This window comes from Hypanus sabinus, chromosome 7 (genome assembly GCF_030144855.1).
Source record: "Hypanus sabinus isolate sHypSab1 chromosome 7, sHypSab1.hap1, whole genome shotgun sequence".
In the NCBI taxonomy this organism is placed as follows: domain Eukaryota; kingdom Metazoa; phylum Chordata; class Chondrichthyes; order Myliobatiformes; family Dasyatidae; genus Hypanus; species Hypanus sabinus.
This window is the reverse complement of record NC_082712.1, coordinates 127,423,278-127,447,936: the sequence shown is the minus strand read 5'-3', so window position 1 is coordinate 127,447,936 and position 24,659 is coordinate 127,423,278. Positions and strand designations below refer to the sequence as shown.

The window sequence follows — 24,659 nt, the reverse complement described above, 5'->3', positions numbered from 1 at the left end:
TCCAGCCCATCCGTAAACCTTTTAATGCCATCTACCAGAGACCCAATAAATCATGACAATGACATTCAATCATTCTCTCAAAACTTCCTGTCATTATTTCCACAGTGGTAAGTAATCATAATCCTCAAACGTATTAAATAAGCCTACAAACACATCAGGGTATTCACTTGGAGCACTGTCCTGCATGGTTTAACCTCCTCATTTGGATTATCTTGACTATGAGTTGCAGCAAAGGACCTAGCCGGTGAAATGGTCTTCCTGATTTCAGTGTCGGACTTTTTGCCCTGATCAATCAATTAGGGAATATTGTTGTCCCTACATACCCTGATAGGCTGCATAGAAGGAGAGAGCACCCCAATGGTTGTTGATGTTCTTCCAGTTGACAAGGAATTACAGGACCTCCTCTTGGTTCAGCAATACTCTAACGTGCGATAAGTTCTTGCAGAATTTAATGACGCTGGTTTCAGTTTTGTTTGGAAGGTATCAGGAAAGCACAGTCCAGTTGGTGGTCGTAATGCACCTTTAAGTAGGACTGCCAATCGCCGTTAAAAGATAGTAGAATGAAGAAGACTAAAGGCTGATTTATAGTTGTGTGTAAGAGCTATGGCGTAGCCCTGATTTTCACTTGTGCATCACTCTATGCCGTAGCGAGCATGCATTGGTGTGCGCAAAAACGCTAGTTGGCGGTGGGGTTTCTATGCCATTGTACTGATTTTCTTCCAGAGAGACAAAGACGAGGCAATGCATTTCAAACATTTTCGCATGCCGGCAAGTAGATTTGATGATTTGTTTCATCTATTTCGCATCAGCATCCAGACATGGCAGAGAAGAAGCAGCCGGAAATACGTAGGAGAAAATGAGATGCTGCCAAGCGGACCAATGACAGTTGTTGCAGTTTGCGTCGCCACGACTCGTGAGTTACTTTTTTGGGAAGGTGCGTGTCACCATACAGCGAAGGGTACGTGGTACCTACGGCATCGATGCGACGCACAAGTATAAATCAGCCTTTAATTTTGCACCGATTATGTCACCTCAAATGAAGATAAGCGTTTGTGAACTAACGTCAAGGGTGGACGAATATCTTGAATTTTCAATTAAGAGAACACCAGAACTGTTGTCATTACTGTATGTGATGCTGAAACTATACTGGTTAACCCTGATGTTCAAAGGTCTTCCTAAGTTGAGGGATATGGCACTGTTGGTTAAGGCTGTCACAGAAATGGCTTCTGGCTTGGCGGTTACTCTTAGACAATAAATGGAGGTTGATTTCAATGGATAAAAGATAACTGAGGTAGCAAATGAGACACCTATGCGTGTTTTCAAATTCTATCAACAATATATATCAATATATGCTGTATGTGCCCATTAGCAACACTGCAGCAAAACCCTTCAAGGATTATTTACTATTTCCATGTTCAGAAGCTAAAAGATTATTTTCTTCATGAAAAATGAAATTTAAACAATCTTTTCATTTCATTCACTGTATTTTCTGACCTTGGATCATATAGAAAGGGACTCACTCCAGCTTTATCTTCCTGGCTTGGTCAAGGAGGAACTCCCAATGAAAGAAGTTCCATGGCAATATTTTCTTACCTGTCGTAGAAGTGACATTGACCAGATCTGCCAGTATATTACCAGCCGCCACCGTGGAGATGCTAAAATTGTATTCAGTTCCAGGATCGGGTTGTGTCACAGTAATTGATTTATCTTCAGTCATCCTTGTTGAGAGAGTTCCATTCAGTGTCACCTCATAGGTGTACTCAGGCTCGTCCTCGATTGATCTGTCACTGCTCAGACTAACTGAAGTGGTGTTGTAATTTGCATTTGTTACATTGTTCTCAGGGTTTGGTTCTGCAAGTATTAATGAGATGTAGAAAATAACAACAGTCTCATAATGCCTCATACTTTTCTGCACTTCAAGATCTCTGAAATTGGCAGCACATCAATTCATGTCATTCATCAGCAAGTTATATCCAGTCCATCTGTAAACATTTTAATGCCATCTTCCAGGGACATAACAAATCATGGCAACCCCATTCAATCTATCTCTGAACGTCCTTTCTTTATTTCATAACCTTCCAAAGTACTAAATAAGCCTACCAACACATCAGGATATACACCTGCAGCACTGTTCTGCACTGTTTAAGATTTTCACTTGGATTATCTTGATTAAAAGTTTCAGCGAAGCAGCTAGCCAGTGACATGTTCTTCCTTATTTCGGTGTCGGCCATTTTGCCCTGATCAATCAATTCTGGAATATTGTTGTCCCTACAAACCCCAATAGGCTGCAGAGATAGAGAGAGAGCTCCCTGATGGTTGTTGATGCTCCTGGAGTTGGCAAGGAATTACAGAACATCCTCTTGGTTCAGCGATACTCTAAAGGACGAGAAGTTCTTGCAGCATTTAATGACACTGTATTCAGTCTAATGTTTGGAAGATATCATGAAAGCACAGTCCAGCTGGTGGCAGTTGGACTGCCTTTAAGTTGGACTGCCAATCACTTTTAAACAATGGAAAAAGGAACAACAATCAATTGCGCACTGATTATGTCACCTCGAAAGCTGACGGACATTTGTGAAGTAACGTCAAGTTTCGACAAACAACTTGTACTCGAATTTTCAATTTGGAGATCACCAGAACTGTTGTCATTCCTGAATGTAATGTTGAATTTATACTGCCCTATAATTTACCCTATTTTTCTAAGCTCTTCCTAAGTTGTGGGATATGGCACTGTTGCTTAAGTCTGACACAGAAATGGCTCCTGGCTTGGTGGGAACTACTAGAAGGCAATAAGTGGAGGTCGATTTTGGCAGATAGAAGAAAGTAGAGGTAGTAAATTAAACGCCTATGCAAGATGTCAACTTCCATGAACAACATATTTCAATATATGCGCTATATGCCCATTAGCAGCACTACAGCAAAACCTTTCAAGGCTTAGTTAACAATTTCCGAATTCAGAAGTGACTTGTGACATTCACTCCAGCAGCTTTCAACTCCAACATTCTTTATCCATAATCAGGATCGTCAATCAAAGAGAACAAATAAACTATTAACTGGTGCTATAAAACTGTCAGGAGGGTATAGAACTGCACTATCAAGATTTATGCTGCCTTATTCCGTAATTCACATTGTAATAAGATCCCCCTTAGCATGAAAGAGGTGAAATGAAAACAGAAATTTCTCCAGCTGATTACGACTTTGGAATGTGACAACATTCAATTTGCATATCTAAAAGACTATTCTCTTCATGAAAAAATAAAACTTAAACAATCCTTTCATTTCACTCACTGTGTTTCCCGACTTGGTTCATCTAAAAAGGGCTGACTCCAGCTTTATCTTGCTGGTTTGGTGAAGAAGGAACTCCTGATGAAAGAAATTCCATGGCAACTTTTTCTTACCTGTGGTAGTAGAGACATTGACCGTATCTGCTAATGTATTATCAGTGGCCATTGTGGAGATGCTATATGTGTATTCAGTTCCAGGATCCAGTTGTGTCACAGTAATTGATACATCATCAGTCATCCTTGTTGAGAGAGTTCCATTCAGTGTCCCCTCATAGGTGTACTCAGGCTCGTCCTCGGTTGATCTGTCACTGCTCAGACTAACTGAAGTGGTATTGTAATTGGCAATTGTTACATTGTTCTCAGGGTTTGGTTCTGTAAGTATTAATGAGATGTAGAGAATAACAGCAAACTCATAATGCCTCATACCTTTCTGCACTTCAAGATCTCTGAAACTGACAGCACATCAATCCATGTCATTCCAATCACTTTCCATCAGCAAGTGATATCCAGCCCATCCGTAAACCTTTTAATGCCATCTACCAGAGACCCAATAAATCATGACAATGACATTCAATCATTCTCTCAAAACTTCCTGTCATTATTTCCACAGTGGTAAGTAATCATAATCCTCAAACGTATTAAATAAGCCTACAAACACATCAGGGTATTCACTTGGAGCACTGTCCTGCATGGTTTAACCTCCTCATTTGGATTATCTTGACTATGAGTTGCAGCAAAGGACCTAGCCGGTGAAATGGTCTTCCTGATTTCAGTGTCGGACTTTTTGCCCTGATCAATCAATTAGGGAATATTGTTGTCCCTACATACCCTGATAGGCTGCATAGAAGGAGAGAGCACCCCAATGGTTGTTGATGTTCTTCCAGTTGACAAGGAATTACAGGACCTCCTCTTGGTTCAGCAATACTCTAACGTGCGATAAGTTCTTGCAGAATTTAATGACGCTGGTTTCAGTTTTGTTTGGAAGGTATCAGGAAAGCACAGTCCAGTTGGTGGTCGTAATGCACCTTTAAGTAGGACTGCCAATCGCCGTTAAAAGATAGTAGAATGAAGAAGACTAAAGGCTGATTTATAGTTGTGTGTAAGAGCTATGGCGTAGCCCTGATTTTCACTTGTGCATCACTCTATGCCGTAGCGAGCATGCATTGGTGTGCGCAAAAACGCTAGTTGGCGGTGGGGTTTCTATGCCATTGTACTGATTTTCTTCCAGAGAGACAAAGACGAGGCAATGCATTTCAAACATTTTCGCATGCCGGCAAGTAGATTTGATGATTTGTTTCATCTATTTCGCATCAGCATCCAGACATGGCAGAGAAGAAGCAGCCGGAAATACGTAGGAGAAAATGAGATGCTGCCAAGCGGACCAATGACAGTTGTTGCAGTTTGCGTCGCCACGACTCGTGAGTTACTTTTTTGGGAAGGTGCGTGTCACCATACAGCGAAGGGTACGTGGTACCTACGGCATCGATGCGACGCACAAGTATAAATCAGCCTTTAATTTTGCACCGATTATGTCACCTCAAATGAAGATAAGCGTTTGTGAACTAACGTCAAGGGTGGACGAATATCTTGAATTTTCAATTAAGAGAACACCAGAACTGTTGTCATTACTGTATGTGATGCTGAAACTATACTGGTTAACCCTGATGTTCAAAGGTCTTCCTAAGTTGAGGGATATGGCACTGTTGGTTAAGGCTGTCACAGAAATGGCTTCTGGCTTGGCGGTTACTCTTAGACAATAAATGGAGGTTGATTTCAATGGATAAAAGATAACTGAGGTAGCAAATGAGACACCTATGCGTGTTTTCAAATTCTATCAACAATATATATCAATATATGCTGTATGTGCCCATTAGCAACACTGCAGCAAAACCCTTCAAGGATTATTTACTATTTCCATGTTCAGAAGCTAAAAGATTATTTTCTTCATGAAAAATGAAATTTAAACAATCTTTTCATTTCATTCACTGTATTTTCTGACCTTGGATCATATAGAAAGGGACTCACTCCAGCTTTATCTTCCTGGCTTGGTCAAGGAGGAACTCCCAATGAAAGAAGTTCCATGGCAATATTTTCTTACCTGTCGTAGAAGTGACATTGACCAGATCTGCCAGTATATTACCAGCCGCCACCGTGGAGATGCTAAAATTGTATTCAGTTCCAGGATCGGGTTGTGTCACAGTAATTGATTTATCTTCAGTCATCCTTGTTGAGAGAGTTCCATTCAGTGTCACCTCATAGGTGTACTCAGGCTCGTCCTCGATTGATCTGTCACTGCTCAGACTAACTGAAGTGGTGTTGTAATTTGCATTTGTTACATTGTTCTCAGGGTTTGGTTCTGCAAGTATTAATGAGATGTAGAAAATAACAACAGTCTCATAATGCCTCATACTTTTCTGCACTTCAAGATCTCTGAAATTGGCAGCACATCAATTCATGTCATTCATCAGCAAGTTATATCCAGTCCATCTGTAAACATTTTAATGCCATCTTCCAGGGACATAACAAATCATGGCAACCCCATTCAATCTATCTCTGAACGTCCTTTCTTTATTTCATAACCTTCCAAAGTACTAAATAAGCCTACCAACACATCAGGATATACACCTGCAGCACTGTTCTGCACTGTTTAAGATTTTCACTTGGATTATCTTGATTAAAAGTTTCAGCGAAGCAGCTAGCCAGTGACATGTTCTTCCTTATTTCGGTGTCGGCCATTTTGCCCTGATCAATCAATTCTGGAATATTGTTGTCCCTACAAACCCCAATAGGCTGCAGAGATAGAGAGAGAGCTCCCTGATGGTTGTTGATGCTCCTGGAGTTGGCAAGGAATTACAGAACATCCTCTTGGTTCAGCGATACTCTAAAGGACGAGAAGTTCTTGCAGCATTTAATGACACTGTATTCAGTCTAATGTTTGGAAGATATCATGAAAGCACAGTCCAGCTGGTGGCAGTTGGACTGCCTTTAAGTTGGACTGCCAATCACTTTTAAACAATGGAAAAAGGAACAACAATCAATTGCGCACTGATTATGTCACCTCGAAAGCTGACGGACATTTGTGAAGTAACGTCAAGTTTCGACAAACAACTTGTACTCGAATTTTCAATTTGGAGATCACCAGAACTGTTGTCATTCCTGAATGTAATGTTGAATTTATACTGCCCTATAATTTACCCTATTTTTCTAAGCTCTTCCTAAGTTGTGGGATATGGCACTGTTGCTTAAGTCTGACACAGAAATGGCTCCTGGCTTGGTGGGAACTACTAGAAGGCAATAAGTGGAGGTCGATTTTGGCAGATAGAAGAAAGTAGAGGTAGTAAATTAAACGCCTATGCAAGATGTCAACTTCCATGAACAACATATTTCAATATATGCGCTATATGCCCATTAGCAGCACTACAGCAAAACCTTTCAAGGCTTAGTTAACAATTTCCGAATTCAGAAGTGACTTGTGACATTCACTCCAGCAGCTTTCAACTCCAACATTCTTTATCCATAATCAGGATCGTCAATCAAAGAGAACAAATAAACTATTAACTGGTGCTATAAAACTGTCAGGAGGGTATAGAACTGCACTATCAAGATTTATGCTGCCTTATTCCGTAATTCACATTGTAATAAGATCCCCCTTAGCATGAAAGAGGTGAAATGAAAACAGAAATTTCTCCAGCTGATTACGACTTTGGAATGTGACAACATTCAATTTGCATATCTAAAAGACTATTCTCTTCATGAAAAAATAAAACTTAAACAATCCTTTCATTTCACTCACTGTGTTTCCCGACTTGGTTCATCTAAAAAGGGCTGACTCCAGCTTTATCTTGCTGGTTTGGTGAAGAAGGAACTCCTGATGAAAGAAATTCCATGGCAACTTTTTCTTACCTGTGGTAGTAGAGACATTGACCGTATCTGCTAATGTATTATCAGTGGCCATTGTGGAGATGCTATATGTGTATTCAGTTCCAGGATCCAGTTGTGTCACAGTAATTGATACATCATCAGTCATCCTTGTTGAGAGAGTTCCATTCAGTGTCCCCTCATAGGTGTACTCAGGCTCGTCCTCGGTTGATCTGTCACTGCTCAGACTAACTGAAGTGGTATTGTAATTGGCAATTGTTACATTGTTCTCAGGGTTTGGTTCTGTAAGTATTAATGAGATGTAGAGAATAACAGCAAACTCATAATGCCTCATACCTTTCTGCACTTCAAGATCTCTGAAACTGACAGCACATCAATCCATGTCATTCCAATCACTTTCCATCAGCAAGTGATATCCAGCCCATCCGTAAACCTTTTAATGCCATCTACCAGAGACCCAATAAATCATGACAATGACATTCAATCATTCTCTCAAAACTTCCTGTCATTATTTCCACAGTGGTAAGTAATCATAATCCTCAAACGTATTAAATAAGCCTACAAACACATCAGGGTATTCACTTGGAGCACTGTCCTGCATGGTTTAACCTCCTCATTTGGATTATCTTGACTATGAGTTGCAGCAAAGGACCTAGCCGGTGAAATGGTCTTCCTGATTTCAGTGTCGGACTTTTTGCCCTGATCAATCAATTAGGGAATATTGTTGTCCCTACATACCCTGATAGGCTGCATAGAAGGAGAGAGCACCCCAATGGTTGTTGATGTTCTTCCAGTTGACAAGGAATTACAGGACCTCCTCTTGGTTCAGCAATACTCTAACGTGCGATAAGTTCTTGCAGAATTTAATGACGCTGGTTTCAGTTTTGTTTGGAAGGTATCAGGAAAGCACAGTCCAGTTGGTGGTCGTAATGCACCTTTAAGTAGGACTGCCAATCGCCGTTAAAAGATAGTAGAATGAAGAAGACTAAAGGCTGATTTATAGTTGTGTGTAAGAGCTATGGCGTAGCCCTGATTTTCACTTGTGCATCACTCTATGCCGTAGCGAGCATGCATTGGTGTGCGCAAAAACGCTAGTTGGCAGTGGGGTTTCTATGCCATTGTACTGATTTTCTTCCAGAGAGACAAAGACGAGGCAATGCATTTCAAACATTTTCGCATGCCGGCAAGTAGATTTGATGATTTGTTTCATCTATTTCGCATCAGCATCCAGACATGGCAGAGAAGAAGCAGCCGGAAATACGTAGGAGAAAATGAGATGCTGCCAAGCGGACCAATGACAGTTGTTGCAGTTTGCGTCGCCACGACTCGTGAGTTACTTTTTTGGGAAGGTGCGTGTCACCATACAGCGAAGGGTACGTGGTACCTACGGCATCGATGCGACGCACAAGTATAAATCAGCCTTTAATTTTGCACCGATTATGTCACCTCAAATGAAGATAAGCGTTTGTGAACTAACGTCAAGGGTGGACGAATATCTTGAATTTTCAATTAAGAGAACACCAGAACTGTTGTCATTACTGTATGTGATGCTGAAACTATACTGGTTAACCCTGATGTTCAAAGGTCTTCCTAAGTTGAGGGATATGGCACTGTTGGTTAAGGCTGTCACAGAAATGGCTTCTGGCTTGGCGGTTACTCTTAGACAATAAATGGAGGTTGATTTCAATGGATAAAAGATAACTGAGGTAGCAAATGAGACACCTATGCGTGTTTTCAAATTCTATCAACAATATATATCAATATATGCTGTATGTGCCCATTAGCAACACTGCAGCAAAACCCTTCAAGGATTATTTACTATTTCCATGTTCAGAAGCTAAAAGATTATTTTCTTCATGAAAAATGAAATTTAAACAATCTTTTCATTTCATTCACTGTATTTTCTGACCTTGGATCATATAGAAAGGGACTCACTCCAGCTTTATCTTCCTGGCTTGGTCAAGGAGGAACTCCCAATGAAAGAAGTTCCATGGCAATATTTTCTTACCTGTCGTAGAAGTGACATTGACCAGATCTGCCAGTATATTACCAGCCGCCACCGTGGAGATGCTAAAATTGTATTCAGTTCCAGGATCGGGTTGTGTCACAGTAATTGATTTATCTTCAGTCATCCTTGTTGAGAGAGTTCCATTCAGTGTCACCTCATAGGTGTACTCAGGCTCGTCCTCGATTGATCTGTCACTGCTCAGACTAACTGAAGTGGTGTTGTAATTTGCATTTGTTACATTGTTCTCAGGGTTTGGTTCTGCAAGTATTAATGAGATGTAGAAAATAACAACAGTCTCATAATGCCTCATACTTTTCTGCACTTCAAGATCTCTGAAATTGGCAGCACATCAATTCATGTCATTCATCAGCAAGTTATATCCAGTCCATCTGTAAACATTTTAATGCCATCTTCCAGGGACATAACAAATCATGGCAACCCCATTCAATCTATCTCTGAACGTCCTTTCTTTATTTCATAACCTTCCAAAGTACTAAATAAGCCTACCAACACATCAGGATATACACCTGCAGCACTGTTCTGCACTGTTTAAGATTTTCACTTGGATTATCTTGATTAAAAGTTTCAGCGAAGCAGCTAGCCAGTGACATGTTCTTCCTTATTTCGGTGTCGGCCATTTTGCCCTGATCAATCAATTCTGGAATATTGTTGTCCCTACAAACCCCAATAGGCTGCAGAGATAGAGAGAGAGCTCCCTGATGGTTGTTGATGCTCCTGGAGTTGGCAAGGAATTACAGAACATCCTCTTGGTTCAGCGATACTCTAAAGGACGAGAAGTTCTTGCAGCATTTAATGACACTGTATTCAGTCTAATGTTTGGAAGATATCATGAAAGCACAGTCCAGCTGGTGGCAGTTGGACTGCCTTTAAGTTGGACTGCCAATCACTTTTAAACAATGGAAAAAGGAACAACAATCAATTGCGCACTGATTATGTCACCTCGAAAGCTGACGGACATTTGTGAAGTAACGTCAAGTTTCGACAAACAACTTGTACTCGAATTTTCAATTTGGAGATCACCAGAACTGTTGTCATTCCTGAATGTAATGTTGAATTTATACTGCCCTATAATTTACCCTCTTTTTCTAAGCTCTTCCTAAGTTGTGGGATATGGCACTGTTGCTTAAGTCTGACACAGAAATGGCTCCTGCCATGGTGGGAACTACTAGAAGGCAGTAAGTGGAGGTCGATTTTGGCAGATAGAAGAAAGTAGAGGTAGTAAATTAAACGCCTATGCAAGATGTCAACTTCCATGAACAACATATTTCAATATATGCGCTATATGCCCATTAGCAGCACTACAGCAAAACCTTTCAAGGCTTAGTTAACAATTTCCGAATTCAGAAGTGACTTGTGACATTCACTCCAGCAGCTTTCAACTCCAACATTCTTTATCCATAATCAGGATCGTCAATCAAAGAGAACAAATAAACTATTAACTGGTGCTATAAAACTGTCAGGAGGGTATATAACTGCACTATCAAGATTTATGCTGCCTTATTCCGTAATTCACATTGTAATAAGATCCCCCTTAGCATGAAAGAGGTGAAATGAAAACAGAAAGTTCTCCAGCTGATTACGACTTTGGAATGTGACAACATTCCATTTGCATATCTAAAAGACTATTCTCTTCATGAAAAAATAAAACTTAAACAATCCTTTCATTTCACTCACTGTGTTTCCCGACTTGGTTCATCTAAAAAGGGCTGACTCCAGCTTTATCTTGCTGGTTTGGTGAAGAAGGAACTCCTGATGAAAGAAATTCCATGGCAACTTTTTCTTACCTGTGGTAGTAGAGACATTGACCGTATCTGCTAATGTATTATCAGTGGCCATTGTGGAGATGCTATATGTGTATTCAGTTCCAGGATCCAGTTGTGTCACAGTAATTGATACATCATCAGTCATCCTTGTTGAGAGAGTTCCATTCAGTGTCCCCTCATAGGTGTACTCAGGCTCGTCCTCGGTTGATCTGTCACTGCTCAGACTAACTGAAGTGGTATTGTAATTGGCAATTGTTACATTGTTCTCAGGGTTTGGTTCTGTAAGTATTAATGAGATGTAGAGAATAACAGCAAACTCATAATGCCTCATACCTTTCTGCACTTCAAGATCTCTGAAACTGACAGCACATCAATCCATGTCATTCCAATCACTTTCCATCAGCAAGTTATATCCAGCCCATCCGTAAACCTTTTCATGCCATCTACCAGAGACCCAATAAATCATGACAATGACATTCAATCATTCTCTCAAAACTTTCTGTCTTTATTTCCACAGTGGTAATTAATCATAATCCTCAAACGTATTAAATAAGCCTACAAACACATCAGGGTATTCACTTGGAGCACTGTCCTGCATGGTTTAACCTCCTCATTTGGATTATCTTGACTATGAGTTGCAGCAAAGGACCTAGCCGGTGAAATGGTCTTCCTGATTTCAGTGTCGGACTTTTTGCCCTGATCAATCAATTAGGGAATATTGCTGTCCCTACGAATCCCCAGTAGGCTGCAGAGCAGGAGAGAGCACCCCGATGGTTGTTGATGTTCAAGTCAAGTCACTTTTATTATCATTTCGACCATAACTGCTTGTATAGTACATAGTAAAATTGAGACATCGTTTTTTTCAGGGCCATGATGTTACATGAGACAGTACAAAAACTAGACTGAACTTCATTAAAAAGCAACACAGAAAAAAACTACACTAGACTTCTGACCTACCCAGGACTGCATAAAGTGCACAAAACAGTGCAGGCATTACAATAAATAATAAACAAGACAATAGGGCAGTAAGGTGTCAGTCCAGGCTCTGGGCATTGTGGATTCTGATAGCTTGTGGGAAGAAACTGTTACATAGTCTGGTCGTGAGAGCCTGAATGCTTTGGTGCCTTTTCCCAGATGGGTGAAGGTAGAAGAGTTTGTATGAGGGGTGTGCGGAGTTCTTCATAATGCTGTTTGCTTTGGTGATGCAGCGTGTTGTGTAAATGTCCACAATGGTGGGAAGAGAGACCCCGATGATCTCCTCAGCTGACCTCATTATCTGCTGCAGGGTCTTGCGATCCGAGATGGCGCAATTTCCAAACCAGGTGGTGATGCAAGTCATACTCTCTATACAACCCCTGTAGAACGTGATGAGGATGCGGGGGAGGGGTGGGAGATGGACTTTCCTCAGCCTTTGTAGAAATTAGAGATGCTGTTGGGCTTTCTCTGCTATGGAGCTGGTGTTGAGGGACCAGCTGAGATTCTCCGCCAGGTGAACACCAAGAAATTTGGTGCTTTTAACAATCTCTACCAAGGAGCCGTCGATGTTCAGTGTGGAGCGATCGCTCTGTGCCCTCCTGAAGTCAACAACCATCTCTTCCGTTTTGTTCACATTCAGAGACAGGTTGTTGGCTCTGCACCAGTCCGTTAGGCACTGCACCTTCTCTCTGTAAGCTGATTTGTCTTTCTTGCTGATGAGACTCACCACGGTCATGTCATCGGCGAACTTGATGATGTGGTTCGAGCTGTGTGTTGCAGCACAGTCATGAGTCAAGCAATGGACTGAGCACATAGCCCTGGGGAGCCCCTGTGTACAGTGTGATGGTGCTGGAGATGCTGCTCCCAATCAGGACTGACTGAGCTTTCCCAGTCAGGAAGTCTAGTATCCAGTTGTAGAGGGAGGTGTTCAGGCCTAGTAGGTTTCCTTCAGTTTCTGAAGGATGATTGTGTTGAATGCTGTACTGAAGTCAATGAACAGCATTAAAATGTGTGTGTCTTTTTTCTCCAGGTGGGTTAGGGCCAGGTGGAGGGTGATGGCAATGGCATCGTCTGTTGAGCGATTGGGACGGTACGCAAACTGCAGGGGGTCCAGTGAGGGAGGCAGCAGGGTCTTGATATGCCTCATATCCCCCCCACCCGAAACACTTCATGATGATGGATGTGAGTGCAATGGAACGGTGGTCATTTAGGCAGGACACCAAAGACTTTTTCGGCATGGGGACAATGGTGGCGGCCTTGTAGCACATTGGAATGGTGGCGCTGCTCAAGGAGATGTTGAAGATGTCAGTGAGAACATCTGCTAGCTGGTCTGTACATCCTCTGAGCACTCTACCAGGAATGTCTTCTGGTCCAGCAGCCTTCTGTGGGTTGACCCTGCACAGGGTTCTTCTCACGTCGGCCACGGTGAGACACAGCACCAGGTCATTTGTAGAAGGGGTGAACTTCCTCGCCACCACATCATTTTCTGCCTCAAAATGGGCATAGATGTTATTCAGCGCATCTGGGAGGGTGGCATCACCCACACAGTCAAGTGATGTTGTCCTGTAATTGGTGATGTCCTGGATGATGCCCTTCCACATGCGCCGCAGGTCACTGCTGTCCTGGAAGTGGCTGTGGATTTGCAGGGTGTGGGCACGCTTTGCCCCTCTGATGGCCCGGAACAGTTTGGCCCTCGCTGTTGTTAGCGCTGCCTTGTCGCCTGCTCTGAAGGCGGAGTCACAGGTCCTCAGCAGCGCACACTCCTCCGTGGTCATCCATGGCTTCTGGTTAGCGCGTATAGTGATGGTCTTGGACAGAGTAACATCATCAATGCACTTGCTAATGTAGCTGGTCACTAATGCTGGGTACTCCTCTAAATTGGTGGAGTCGCCATCCGTTGCAGCCTCCCTGAACATGTGCCAGTCAGTGTGCTCAAAGCAGTCTTGAAGCGCAGAGATGGCTCCTGCTGGCCAGGTTTTCACCTGCTTCTGAACTGGTCTGGAGCGCCTGACGAGCGGTCTGTATGCTGGGATTAGCATAATATAGATGTGGTCTGAATAACCGAGGTGGGGGCGGGGTTCCTCAGATTGACAAGGAATTACAGGACATCCTTTTGGTTCAGTGATACTCTAAAGTTCTTGCGGCATTTAATGACACTGGGTTCAGTTTTATTTTTGGAAGTTATCAGGAAAACACAATCCAGTTGGTGGTGGTAATGCACCTTTCAGTTGGACTGCTAATTGCCATTAAAAGATAGAAGAATCAACAACACTTAATTGTGCACTGGTTATGTAACGTCAAGGGTGGACGAACATCTTGAATTTGAACTTTGAATTAAGGGAACACCAGAACTGTTGTTAGTACTGTATGTAATGCTTAAATTATACTGGTTAACTCTCATGTTCAGAGGTCTTCCTAAATTGAGGGATATAGGACTGTTGGGTTCAGTTGAGGGATTATAGATGTCTCGCTGAAGCTGGGTTCAGTGAACGATTATAGATGTCTCACTGAAGCCGGGTTCAGTTGAGGGATTATAGATGTCTCGCTGAAGCCGGGTTCAGTGAACGATTATAGATGTCTCGTTGAAGCCGGGTTCAGTTGAGGGATTATAGATGTCTCGTTGAAGTTGGGTTCAGTTGAGGGATTATAGATGTCTCGCTGAAGCCGGGTTCAGTGAACGATTATAGATGTCTCGCTGAAGCCGGGTTCAGTTGAGGGATTATAGATGTCTCGTTGAAGCCGGGTTCAGTGAACGATTATAGATGTCTCGCTGAAGCCGGGTTCAGTTGAGGGATTATAGATGTCTTGCTGAAGCCGGGTTCAGTGAGCGATTATAGATGTCTTGCTGAAGTTGGGTTCAGTTGAGGGATTATAGATGTCTTGCTGAAGTTGGGTTCAGTTGAGGGATTATAGATGTCTCGCTGAAGCCGGGTTCAGTGAATGATTATAGATGTCTCGCTGAAGCCGGGTTCAGTTGAGGGATTATTGATGCCTTGCTGAAGTTGGGTTCAGTTGAGGGATTATAGATGTCTCGCTGAAGCCGGGTTCAGTGAACGATTATAGATGTCTCGTTGAAGCCGGGTTCAGTTGAGGGATTATAGATGTCTTGCTGAAGTTGGGTTCAGTTGAGGGATTATAGATGTCTCGCTGAAGCCGGGTTCAGTTGAAGGGTGGTAGGTCCCTCACATGACCGAGGGCTGTTTGTCTGAACCATCACACGTGATCCACGTTCAGTGGTAACATGCAATCCAGATTTTGACTGAATGAGGACAAGGCATAATTGAGTTGTTTGGCCAGATGGAAGATTGAGAGGAATGAAGAGATGCGGTTACTGAAAGAGACACGTCGGCTGGTGTGAAATGGGTGACGTGTTTTTTAAGTGAGCAACAGAGAAGGAGTGAGTGATACAGGTTTTTGCCTTCCAACACTCGAGATTATTCACTTGGAGCCTTGTCCTGCACTGTTTAACCTTTCCACTCGACTATCTTGGTTATTGGTTGCAGCAAATGACCAAGTCAGAGATAAGTCCTTTCATTTTTCAGTGATTTTCAACTTGCCCTTATCAATCAATGCTGGAATATTTTTGCTCTACAAATCCCCTAGAGGCTGGAGAGAAGGAGATAACACCCCATTCATTGCTGCTGTTCCTCGAGCTGACAAGGAATTACAGGACATCCTCTTGGTTCAGCGCTACTTTAAAGTGCGTTAAGTTCTTGGAGCATTTAGTGACACTGGATTCAGTTTGATGTTTGGAAGATATCAGGAAAGCACAGTCCAGTTGGTGGCTGTAATGCACATTTAACTTGGACTGCCAAACGTCGTTAAAAGATAGAAGAAACATTGCCCAATTACGCACTGATTATGTCACCTCGATTGGTGACAACTGTGCATGACCCTAACCTCAAGGTTTTATGATCAACCCTACAAAGAGGCATCCAACTTGAGGTACCAATCTTCCATTTTATTTCATGTTAAATATACACACAATTCCATGATCCAGGTGTGTCACAGTTACCGATTCATCATCAGTAATCCTGGTTAAGAGATTTCCATTCAATGTCACCTTATAGGTGTGTTTAGACTTGTGTTTAACTGGTCTCTCCTATCTCATAGTAATTGAAGTATTGATGTGAATTAAAAGGGTTATGTTTCTCACAGGATTCAGTTCTGCAATTATGAATGGCATGTTGGCTATGGCACAGCACCAAAACTGCAGAGAATCAGTGCCATCATGGGCACTGGCCTCCGAAGTGTCCAGGGCATCTTCAACTAGCGATTCCTTAAAAAGTCCACAACCATCATTAAGGGCCCCATCACCCAAGATTTTTATTGCTATTGTCACTACCTCATTACTTTTTAATTTCTATTTTTGCTCTACTTATTTATCTATTTTATATATCGTGTAATTCAATTTTGTTCTATTATTACGTATTGTATTGCATGATGTATACTGGCAATATGAAAACTGATTCCTATACATACCAACGCTGCTCTTTACATGAGACCAGAGATTCATATCATTACAACTTTCTTCAATAAGCAAACGTGCCCATTGCAACAACCAATTTATTATCATAATTGTGGATATCTTTATTTCCCCAAGGTATCCTCTCAATTATCTCTACGTTTCAAAACTTTGGTTGTTGGCATCTTTGGTTGTCAGGTTTGTAAATAGCCTGACCCTTCTGCAACGTACTATGAAACAAACATTGATCAAGTAAAAACATATTATCAGGCTGCCGGATATCAGAAATTCAGCAATTTCTAAATATGGTTCATAAATGAGTAACTACTTTTGTCTCCTCAGCAGTCTTTTGAGCCCTCATTTGGTAGATGAATGGGATTTTTATAAAGATCATTAAAAAATCCATCTTCCTTCACTCTGCTGGCAAAAGTGACTCAATTTATCACTCCTCCATTTGGAATGCTTAGTAAGTTTGTAAAAGAAGGTTTTGTTCATTTTTGCGCCAAGGTTAAAGAGCAACAATTCTACTTGATTAATCATTCATTAGAAAAACAGCAACCAACTAACGTCTCAGTAAAACACCTTCATCCAAAAAGCTAACAATATCTCCCAAATCCTTTCTTAAATTCAATTATTGCAAGCACTGGAAGATGTCCTTTCTTATTTTCTTCTGGCTTGTGGACTGCAACCCAGTCTTTGAGATAAATTTCATTCCACTAATATGTGAACTAAGAATCACAGCTTTACTCTTCACTCCACCATGAACAACAGTATTCACAGAGAAGGTGCAATTCGTTCCATATTGAAGATCTTGGATAGGGGTGGAATTTGAAATTTCAATTTAGTTAACACCAGAACAGTTGGCAGTCCTGTATGTAATGCTGAAATTCTACAGGTTAACCCTCATGTCAGAAGTCTTCTTAAGTTGTGGAATATGGCACTGTTGCTTAAAACTGTCACAGTAATGTCTTCTGGCTTGGTAGGGACTCTAGAAGCCAGTAAATGGAGGTTGATTGTTGTGGAAAGAACAAAACAGAGGTAGCAAATTAAACACTTATGCACATTTTCAACTTCCATCAACAATATATCTCAATATATTCAGTATGTGCCCATCAGCAACACTGCAGCAAAACCTTTCAAGGCTTATTTACTATTTCCAAATTCAGAAGCAACCTATGACATTTACTCCAGCAGCTCCCACCTCCAACATTCTGTTCACATTCAGGGTTGTCAACCAAGGAGAACAAATGAACTATTAATTGGTGCTAAAACAACACTCAGGAGGGCAAATTACTGCTCAATCAAGATTTATGCTGCCTGATTCCATAATTCACATTGTAATAATCTCCCCCTTAGCATGAGAGAGAAAAAAAACAGGGACCTTTCCATCTCATTACAATGTTGGACTGTGACAACATTCAATTTGCATAGCTAAAAGGCTATTTTCATCACCAAAACTAAAATATAAACAATCCTTTCATTAACTTCACTGTATCTTCTGACCTTGGATCATCTAGAAAGGGTCTCACTCCAGCTTTATCTTGCAGGCTCAGTCAAGGAGGAACCTCCATTGAAAGAAATTCCATGGCAACATTTTCTTACCTGTCGTAGAAGAGACATTGACCGGATCTGTTGATGTATTATCAGCCACCATTGTGGAGATGTTCAGTGTGTATTCAGTTCCAGGATCCAGTTGTGTGGCAGTAATTGCTTCATTATCAGTTATCTTTGTTGAAAGAGTTTCATTCAGTGTCACCTCATAGGTATGCTCAGTCTTCTGCTCGATTGATCTGTCACTGCTCAGACTAACTGAAGAGGGATTGTAATTTGCAATTGTTATATTGTTCTCATGGTTTGGTTCTGTAAGTATTAATGAGATGTAGAGAATAACAGCAATCTCATAAAGTCTTATAATTTTCTGCACTTCAAGATCTCTGAAATTTACATGACATCAATCTTTGACATTCCAATAATTTTCTAATCAGCAAGTTATATCCAGCCCATTTGTAAACATATCAATGCCATCTTCCACAGGCCCAATTAATCATGACAACCACATTCAATCATTCTCTGAACTTCCTTCGTTATGTCCTCAATGATACTGAGTCATAACCCTTAAATATACTCAACAAGCCTACCAACAAGGTGCCTAATTGAACAACTAACTCCAGCAATTCCAAAAAGGGAAGTAACTGTAGTAACTAGAACCACTGATCAACCAAAGCTGCTTGTAATATATGCACATTTCCATGAGGTGTTTATAAACAACAATGTCACCAATGACAGACAAATATAACTTCCTACAAGACTGGAAATATTCATTCTCAACAAGCAGAGAAGCAAATCAATGCAGAGTTCTTGGCAACCTTCAATCTGGTAGTAGATTCCTTCGGGAACAAATCTATCATCTAACATTCCATTCCTGTTCACAATATAGATGACCAAATTTGTGATTTTGAGGAGCTTTTTAGTCTGAACTCCTAAGCAACCAGTGGAGCCGTGATAACCAATGAAACTCCAAAAATTGATGTATATTTCCAAAACATGGTGTTCACAAGCAACAAGTTCCTGAGTGTGGAGCAAGCATTACTGACAGGTCTGGTCCATAGGTTGAGATACTAAATTGGAGAAAGGGCAATTTTAATGGTTACAGAAAGGATCTGTCAAGAATGGATTGGGACAGGTTGTTTTTTGGCAAAGGTGTACTTGGTAAGTGGGAGGAGGCCTTTAAATGTCAAATTTTGAGAGTACAGAGTTGTACATTCCTGTCCCAATAAAAGGCAAGGATACCAGGTTTAGGAAACCTTTGTTTTTGGGAGATTAGGCCCTGGTTAAGAAAATGTCTTGCATAGTAGTTATAGGCAGGTAGGAACAAATAAGTTATTTGAGGTGTATACGAAATGTAGGAAAGCAGTTCAGAAGGATATCAGGAGAGCTAAAAGGTATGAGGTTGCTCTACCAGACAAAGTTAAGGAGAACCTAAAATATTAAGGGCAAAATGATAGCAAGTGACAAAATTGGTCCTCTGGACAATCAGAGTGATTATGTTTGGAGCAGAAAGAGATGGGGGAGATCTTAAATGGATTTTTTGCATCTGTATTTACTCAGGAGAAAAAGACTATAAAAATGAAGAAAAGCAGAAGTGAGGTATGGACCATATTTAGATTTTACAGAGGTGTTTTCTGTCTTAAGGCAAATTCAAGTGTTTAAATCCCCAGGGACTGACAATATGGTCCCTTGAACTCTGTGCAAGGCTATTGCAGAAATTGTAGGAGAGATTAGCAGAGTTATTTCATTTATCATTAGCCACAAGTGAGGTGCTGAAGGATTGTAGGAGTTAATAGTTGTTCGATTCTTTAAGAAAAGCTGTACGACTGAGCCAAGCAATTAAAGGTCAGAGAGTCTGACATCAGTAATGGGAAATAATTGGAATTTAATTGTTGACAAGTGCAAAGTGTTGCACTTTGGGATTGTCAACCACAGTAGATCGTATACAGCGAGCAGTAGGCCAATGAGGAGTGCGGTGGAACAGAGGGATCTGGAATACAGACGCATAATTGCTTGAAAGTGGCATCACAGGTAGATAGGGTGATAAAGAAGGCCTGTGGCACATTGGCCTTCATAAATCAATGTATTGTGTACAGGAGTTGAGATGGTATGGTGAAAATGTATAGAATATTGGTGTTGCCTAATTTGGAATATATTATGTGCAGTTTTTGTCAAGTACCTACAGGAACAATGCAAGTACGATTGCAGAGATAGTTTACAGGGAACTTTCCAGGGCTTGAGGTACTGGGAATGGCTAAAAATGGATTTCATTCCCTACCATGCAGACATTTCAAAGAGATCATGGGTTGAGGGTGCATGAGGGAGATGTTCTTAATTCAGATGTTGGTGAGAGTCTGGAATGAATTTCCAGTGTAAGTGGTGGATATGGGGTTGATTTTAACAACTATAAGAAATTTAGATATATACAAAGATGGGAGTGATATGTTATGGGTGAAAGTCGATGGGACTAGGCAAATTAATTGTTTGACATGGACTAGAGGGGTCAAAGGGCCTGTTTCTGTGCTGTAGTGTTCTATGACTTGATTCTGATTTGTAAGCATTGATAAGATGCTGATAATAGGAGTGAATGTATTAGAAACACCCCTCTACGATTGAAGTCTCATTGAAGCTGGGTGCATTTGAGGGATGATAGATGTCTCACTGAAGCTGGGTTCAGTTGAGGGATGGTAGATCTCTCGCCGAAGCTGGGTTCAGTTGAGGGATAGTAGATCTCTCACCGAAGCTGGGTTCAGTTGAAGGACAGTAGATCCCTCACGCGACCGAGGGTGGTTGCTCTAAACCATTGCGTACGATCAATGCTCGTTGATGATCTGGAATCCAGATTTTGATTGAATGAAGACAAGGCTTTATTGATTTGTTTAGCCAGACGGAAGGACAAGAGGAATGGAGAGATGTGGTTACTGAAAAAGACTCGTTGGCTGGTGTGAAATGGGCATCAAGAAGCGAGTGTTGTTTGAAGTGAGCAGCAGAGAAGGAGAGAATCAAACCGGGTTTTGGCTTCCAACACATCAGAGTATTCACTTGCAGCACTGCCCAGCATTGTTTAACTTCGTTACTTGAATAATCTTGATTATGATTTGCAGCAAATGACCTACCCAGTGATATGGTCTTCCTTATTTCAGTGGTCATTTTGCTCTCTTACATCAATGCTTGAATATTGTTGACCTTTTTTGTCCGTACTCAGTGTTGTCAAGAAAGGAGAACAAATGAACTATTAATTGGGGCTATAACATCTGCCAGGAGGGCGCATTACCACTCTATCAAGATTTATGCTACCTGATTCCATTATTCAGGTTGTAATCTCCCTTAGCATGAAAAGAATAAGGAGAGAGCACCCTATTCACTGCTGCTGTTCCACAAGCCAGCATGGAATTACAGGACATCTTGTTGGTTCAGCGCTACTTTAAAGTGCGATAAGTTCTTGGAGCATTCAATGACATTGGATTCAGTTTGATATTTGGAAGGTATTAGGAAAGCACAGTCCAATTGGTGTGGTAATGCACCTTTATGTTGGACTGCCAATTGCTGTTAAAAGATAGAAGAAGGAACGATACTCAATTACGCACTGACAATACCACCTCGAATCTTGACGAACTTTTGCAACCTCATTTCAAGGTTCGACGAGCAACCCTACAAACAAACATACAACCTGAACTATAAGTCTTCGATTTCATTTCATGCTAAATATGCATGCAATTCCATGATCCAGTTGTGTCACAGTATCTGATTCATCATCAGTAATCCTTGTTAAAAGACTTCCATTCGATGTCACCTTATAGGTGTGTTCAGACTTGTGCTTGACTGGTCTCTACCATCTCAGAGTAACTGAAGTGTTGTTGCGAATTAAAGGGGTTATGTTTCTCACAGTATTCATTTCAGCAATTATGAATGGCATGTTGGCTACAATGCAGTATCAAAGCTGCAGTCAGCTGCATTATGGCACTAGCATTATGGTATCTAGGGCATCTTCAATGAGCGATGCCTTAAAAAGTTGACGACCATCATTAAGGACCCCAATTACCCAGGATTTTTATTTCTACTGTCACTACCTCATTACTCTTCAATTTCTATTTTTGCTCTACTTATTTGATTTATCATATATATATGTATATAGTGTAATTCAATTTTGTTCTATTATTATGTTTTGCATTGCACAACATATGCTGGCGATATGAAAACTGATTCCTAGTAATACCTTCACTGCTCTTTGTAACCACAGATTCATATCATTCCAATATTATTTTTCATAAGCAAATGTACCCATTGCAACAACCAATTTCTTATGATAATTGTGAATATCCTTATTTCCCCAAGGTACCCTCTCAATTATTTCCTTCATATTAACTGTCTGCACTTTTCCCTGAAGTATTAATTATCTTGGATACTCCATCAGTCAAAGTTGAATAACTTTCTTCTTATGAAACTCATATCTTCTGATTTTCAGTTTATACAATGATATGATCACTTGCATTTTCATACATTTTTCATCATCTGTTGCTTTCCCACAAACCTTCTACATTTCAAAACTTGGCATCTTTGTTTGTTAGGTTTGTAAATAGCCAACCCTTCTGCCCTGTACTATGAAACAAGCATTGATCAAGTTAAGTCACATTATCAGGTTGCTGGAAATAAGAAATTCAGCAATTTCTAAACACAGTGCATAAATGAGTAACTATTTTTTTTTCCTCAGCAGTCTTTAGAGCCCTCATTTGGTAGATGAGTGGGATTTTTATAAAGACCTTAATGAAACCATCTTCCTTCACTCTACTGGCAAAAGTGACTCAATTTATCATGCCTCCATTTGGAATGATTAGTAAGTTTGTAAAAGAGGGTTTTGTTCATTCTTGTGCCAAGGTTAAAGAGCAACAATTCAAATTGATTAATCATTCATTAGAAAAGCAGCAATCAAATAACGTCTCGGTAAAACACCTTCACTCAAGTAGATAACAATATCTCCCAAATCTTTTTTTAAAATTCAATGATCACATGCGCTGGAAGATGTCCTTTCTTATTTTCTTCTGGCTTGCGGACTGCAAACCGGTCTTTGAGATCAATTTCATCCCACTTCTATGTGAACTGACTAAGAATCACAGCTCCACTTTTCGCTCCACCATGAACAACAGTAGTCACAGAGATGATGTAATTGGTTCCAGATTGAAGATCTTGGATAGGGGTGGAATTTCAACATTTAATTTAGGTAGCACCAGAACAGTTGGTAGTCCTGTATGTAATGCTGAAATTCCACTGCTTAACCCTCATGTCAGAGGTCTTCTTAGGTTGAGGCATATGCCACTGTAGCTTAAAACTGTCACAGCAATGGCTTTTGGCTTGGTAGGGACTCTTAGAAGCCAGTAAATGGAGGTTGATTTTTGTGGAATGAACAAAACAGAGGTAGCAAATTAAACACCTAATCAAATTTTTAAACTACCATCAACAATATATATCAATATATGCAGTCTGTGCCCATTAGCAACACTACTAGTGATTTTAAGACTCGTTTACTATTCCCAGACTCAGAAGCCACTTGTGACATTCACTCCAACAGCTCTCACCTCCAACATTCTTTGTCCATATAAAAAATGGACAAAGTTGTCAACCAAGGAGAACAAATGAACTATTAATTGGTACTACAACAACTGTCGGGAGAGAGTATTACCACTCTGTCACGATTTATGCTGCATGATTCCATAATTCATGTTGTAATAATAATCGCCCTTGGCATGAAAGAGATGGAAAAAAGAGACCTTTCCATCTCATTACAATGTTGGAATGTGACATTATTTAATTTGCGCAGCTAAAAGGCTATTTTCATCACCATAACTAAAATTTGGACAATCCTTTCATTATATCCACTGTATTTTCTGACCTTCAATCACTAGAAAGGGTCTCACTCCAGTTTTATCTTGCTGCCTTGGTCAAGGTGGAACTCCCATTGAAACAAATTCCATGGCAACATTTTCTTACCTGTCGTAGAAGAGACATTGACCGGATCCACTAGTGTATTATCAGCCACCATTGTGGAGATGCTCATTGTGTATTCATTTCCAGGATCCAGCTGTGTCGCAGTAATTGATTCATTATCAGTCATCCTTGTTGAGAGAGTTCCATTCAGTGTCATCTCATAGGTGTACTGAGTCTTGTGCTCGATTGATTTGTCAGTGCTCAGACTAACTGAAGAGGTATTGTAATTTACAACTGTTACATTGTTCTCAGGGTTTGGTTCTGTAAGTATTAATGAGATGTAGAGAATAACAGCAATCTCATAAAGCCTCATTTTTTTTGCATTTGAAATTTACAGGACATCAATCCTTGACATTCTAATCATTTTCCATCAGCAAGTTATATCCAGCTCATCTGTAAACATTTCAGTGCCATCTTCAACAGACCCAATAAATCATGACAACCACATTCAATCATTCACTCAACTTCCCTTCTTTATGTCCTCAGTGATACTGAATCATAACCCTCAAAGGTACTCAACAAGCCTACCGACAAAGTGCCTGATTGAACAACTAACTCCAGCAGTTCCAAAAAGGAAAGTAACTGTAGTAATTGGAACCACTGAACAAGCAGAGCTGCTTGCAATATATGCACATTTCCATGAGGTGTTTGTAAACAACAATGTCACCAATGATGGATAAATATTACTTCATACAATACTCAAAATCATCATTCTGAACAACCGGAGAAGCAAG

At 40.7% G+C, this 24,659-nt stretch overlaps 1 protein-coding gene across 1 annotated transcript in view; it reads right to left on the bottom strand.

The window, feature by feature from the left end:
* LOC132397544 (uncharacterized) overlaps positions 1-24,052 on the bottom strand; it is a 215,824-nt gene extending 191,772 nt beyond the window's left edge. Inside the window, exons 1-8 of the mRNA XM_059976370.1 lie at positions 23,929-24,052; positions 17,998-18,255; positions 10,977-11,234; positions 9,172-9,429; positions 7,188-7,445; positions 5,383-5,640; positions 3,399-3,656; positions 1,594-1,851 (exon numbers count right to left, since the gene is read on the bottom strand). Of these exons, the coding sequence (XP_059832353.1) occupies positions 1,594-1,851; positions 3,399-3,656; positions 5,383-5,640; positions 7,188-7,445; positions 9,172-9,429; positions 10,977-11,234; positions 17,998-18,255; positions 23,929-24,052 (1,930 nt within the window). The remainder of the gene's footprint in view (positions 1-1,593; positions 1,852-3,398; positions 3,657-5,382; positions 5,641-7,187; positions 7,446-9,171; positions 9,430-10,976; positions 11,235-17,997; positions 18,256-23,928) is intronic.
* Positions 24,053-24,659: the final 607 nt, after the last annotated feature.